Source organism: Sorex fumeus, unplaced genomic scaffold (genome assembly GCF_029834395.1).
Source record: "Sorex fumeus unplaced genomic scaffold, SorFum_2.1 ptg000129l, whole genome shotgun sequence".
NCBI classification, from domain to species: Eukaryota; Metazoa; Chordata; class Mammalia; order Eulipotyphla; family Soricidae; genus Sorex; species Sorex fumeus.
In genome coordinates this window covers 7,657,576-7,660,048 of record NW_026606186.1, presented here as the reverse complement: position 1 = coordinate 7,660,048, position 2,473 = coordinate 7,657,576, and the positions used below count along the sequence as shown (strand labels likewise).

General features: G+C 42.6%; 1 protein-coding gene across 1 annotated transcript; it reads right to left on the bottom strand.

The window, feature by feature from the left end:
• Positions 1–945, bottom strand: LOC130045721 (olfactory receptor 1N2). The gene has a single exon (XM_056138559.1). It carries the CDS (start codon positions 943–945, stop codon positions 1–3), a length of 945 nt encoding a protein of 314 aa, XP_055994534.1.
• Between the last annotated feature and the right edge of the window lie 1,528 nt (positions 946–2,473).

Sequence of the window (2,473 nt, the reverse complement as noted above, 5' to 3'; positions counted from 1 at the left end):
TTAAAGTCTCCGTGAAGAAGCTGCAGGAGCTCCAAAAAGCCTTCTCAGTGCAGACTTCATATCATTGTTCCTGAGGCTATAGATGAAGGGGTTCAGCATAGGAGTTACCACTGTGTAAAATATAGCTGCCACCCTGTCCTTCCCCCCTGAGTGTGATGAAGGGGGGCATAGGTAGACACCGATTGCCGCCCCATAAAAAAGGAAGACAACAGTGAGGTGGGAGCCACAGGTGGAGAAAGCCTTTTGCCTGCCTGAGGCAGATGGGACTCTAAGGATAGTGGAGATGATCCGTGCGTATGACAAAACAATCAATGAGAGCGGGCCAGTGAGTATCATGGAGCCCACAATGAACAGAGCTACCTGGTTAGTACCAGTGTCTGAGCAGGAGAGCTGAAGCAGAGGGACAACATCACAAAAGAAGTGATGGATAGTGTTGCCTGCACAGAAGGAAAGCCTGGCCATAAGCAGGGTGTGTAAGAGGGCAGCGAGGTTCGTGAGCACCCAGCAGACTGCAAGGAGGATCAGGCACATAACAGGACTCATGAGTGTGGAATAGTGAAGAGGCCGGCAGATAGCCACATAGCGGTCATAGGCCATCACTCCCAAGAGGAAGTCATCCAGTGCCCCAAATGTCATGAAAAAGTGCATCTGGGCCAGGCATCCTTGGTATGAGATGGTCTGACTATGTGTCTGAATGTTCACCAGCATCTTGGGGATTGTAGTGGAAGAAAAACAAGCATCAGCAAAAGAGAGATTGGCCAGAAAGAAGTACATGGGAGTGTGCAGGTGTGGGTCAAACTCAATGGCCAGAATAATGAGCAGGTTCCCCATGACAGTGACCAGGTACATGCCTAGGAAGACGCTGAACAGGAGGAGCTGCTGCTCAGCACTTTCGGAGAAACCCAATAGGAGGAATTCAGTGACACTTTGGTTTGCTTCAGTCATTCCCCTTGTGTTTTCTGAAAGAATAAAGATATGTCAAATACTATAGAAAAGATGCCTTGACTAGTCCACTGTAAAATAGATCATTCACCAAATTCATGTTTCTTTTACCCAAGTGTTAGTCCCTTTCCTCCAAGACCTACACCTATCCCCTATTCAAGGAATGGCAAAAGGTCATAGAAATTAAAATGCAGATATAAGGTGATTGGTTCTTTTTTTTTTTTTTTCGCTTTTTGGGTCACTCCTGGTGATGCACAGAGGTTACTCCTGGCTTTGCACTCAGGAATTACTCCTGGCGGTGCTCAGGGGACTATTTGGGATGCTGAGAATCAAACCCAAGTCGGTCACTTGCAAGACAAATGCCCTACCAGCCCCAAAGGTGACTGGTTCGGATTGAACAATAGAGATGCAAATTATCTCTATCTTTGCAAGATATTCCCCAATATCCATAGTTCCTGACTTCCTAGACTTCAATTTATCAGACAGGCAGTGAATGGCTACCTTGAACCCTAAGCAATGCACAATGTAGCATCTAAGTGAATACTCATAAATTTTACTAGAAACATTTTACAAATGAAGTCCTAAAATTCAGATTAATTTAGTCATTTGCACATCAAAAATGAGATGTTAAATACAGATTGAGACCCTAATCACCACGAATCACAGCTATTGCTGAGTCCATCTCTGTGCTCTGGTGCAGATAAAAATAGTTCACTCCGAATTGTCGCCAATACTTATCTGAAAGACAGGAGGCAGGAGTAACTGGCAGAGATTTTTTAGGCCTCAGAAGGAAAATCAAATATGATCCTTTCTTGCAGCATCCACCACACAGCATTTGTCACCAAAGAAACCCACCTTAAACCTGCAGCTCTTTTCCCGTCCCTTAAATCACACAAAGAACGCTTCTACAGAGCATGAGAAGAGGGAAAAGATCCAGGGGATTCTGATTGCTTTAGTTAAGCTAAAGAGCAGTAACTCAGATTTCAGAGACTCGATGTTCTTCGTGCACACTGTCACAGAAGTATTTCTAGGTTCTGGGTCTCTGGGGTAAAATTTTCCCAATTGATCCTTAGAGGAAACCATGAAGTAATTACTGAAATTTCACACGTTCGTTCCTTAGACCATCACTTACTGAAGAGCATGAAAAGAAGTGAAGAGTATTTATAATTTTGCACTTGATAAAATCTGTCCCCAGGGATAGAAGTACATTTGTTTTTTAGCATAGTGGTTTCTTTGGACATCTTCTGGGAAAGCTGGAAGGCATGCTAATGGGAATCAGAATAAGAGGTAGTTTACAAAAAAAAGTAGTGCTAAGCCTGGCCCTGACCACTTTGGGTGTGTTCTATTAGTCTTTGGGTTTCAAGCTCTTGATAAGTGGGTTATTATTATTATTATTATTATTATTATTATTATTTATATTTTCTTTTTAACTTAGATAATTTTTATTTGCAAAAAAAATCATAGATGCAGATTAAAACAACAATGAGATATCATTTCACACCACAGAGACTGGCCCACATCCAAAAGAACA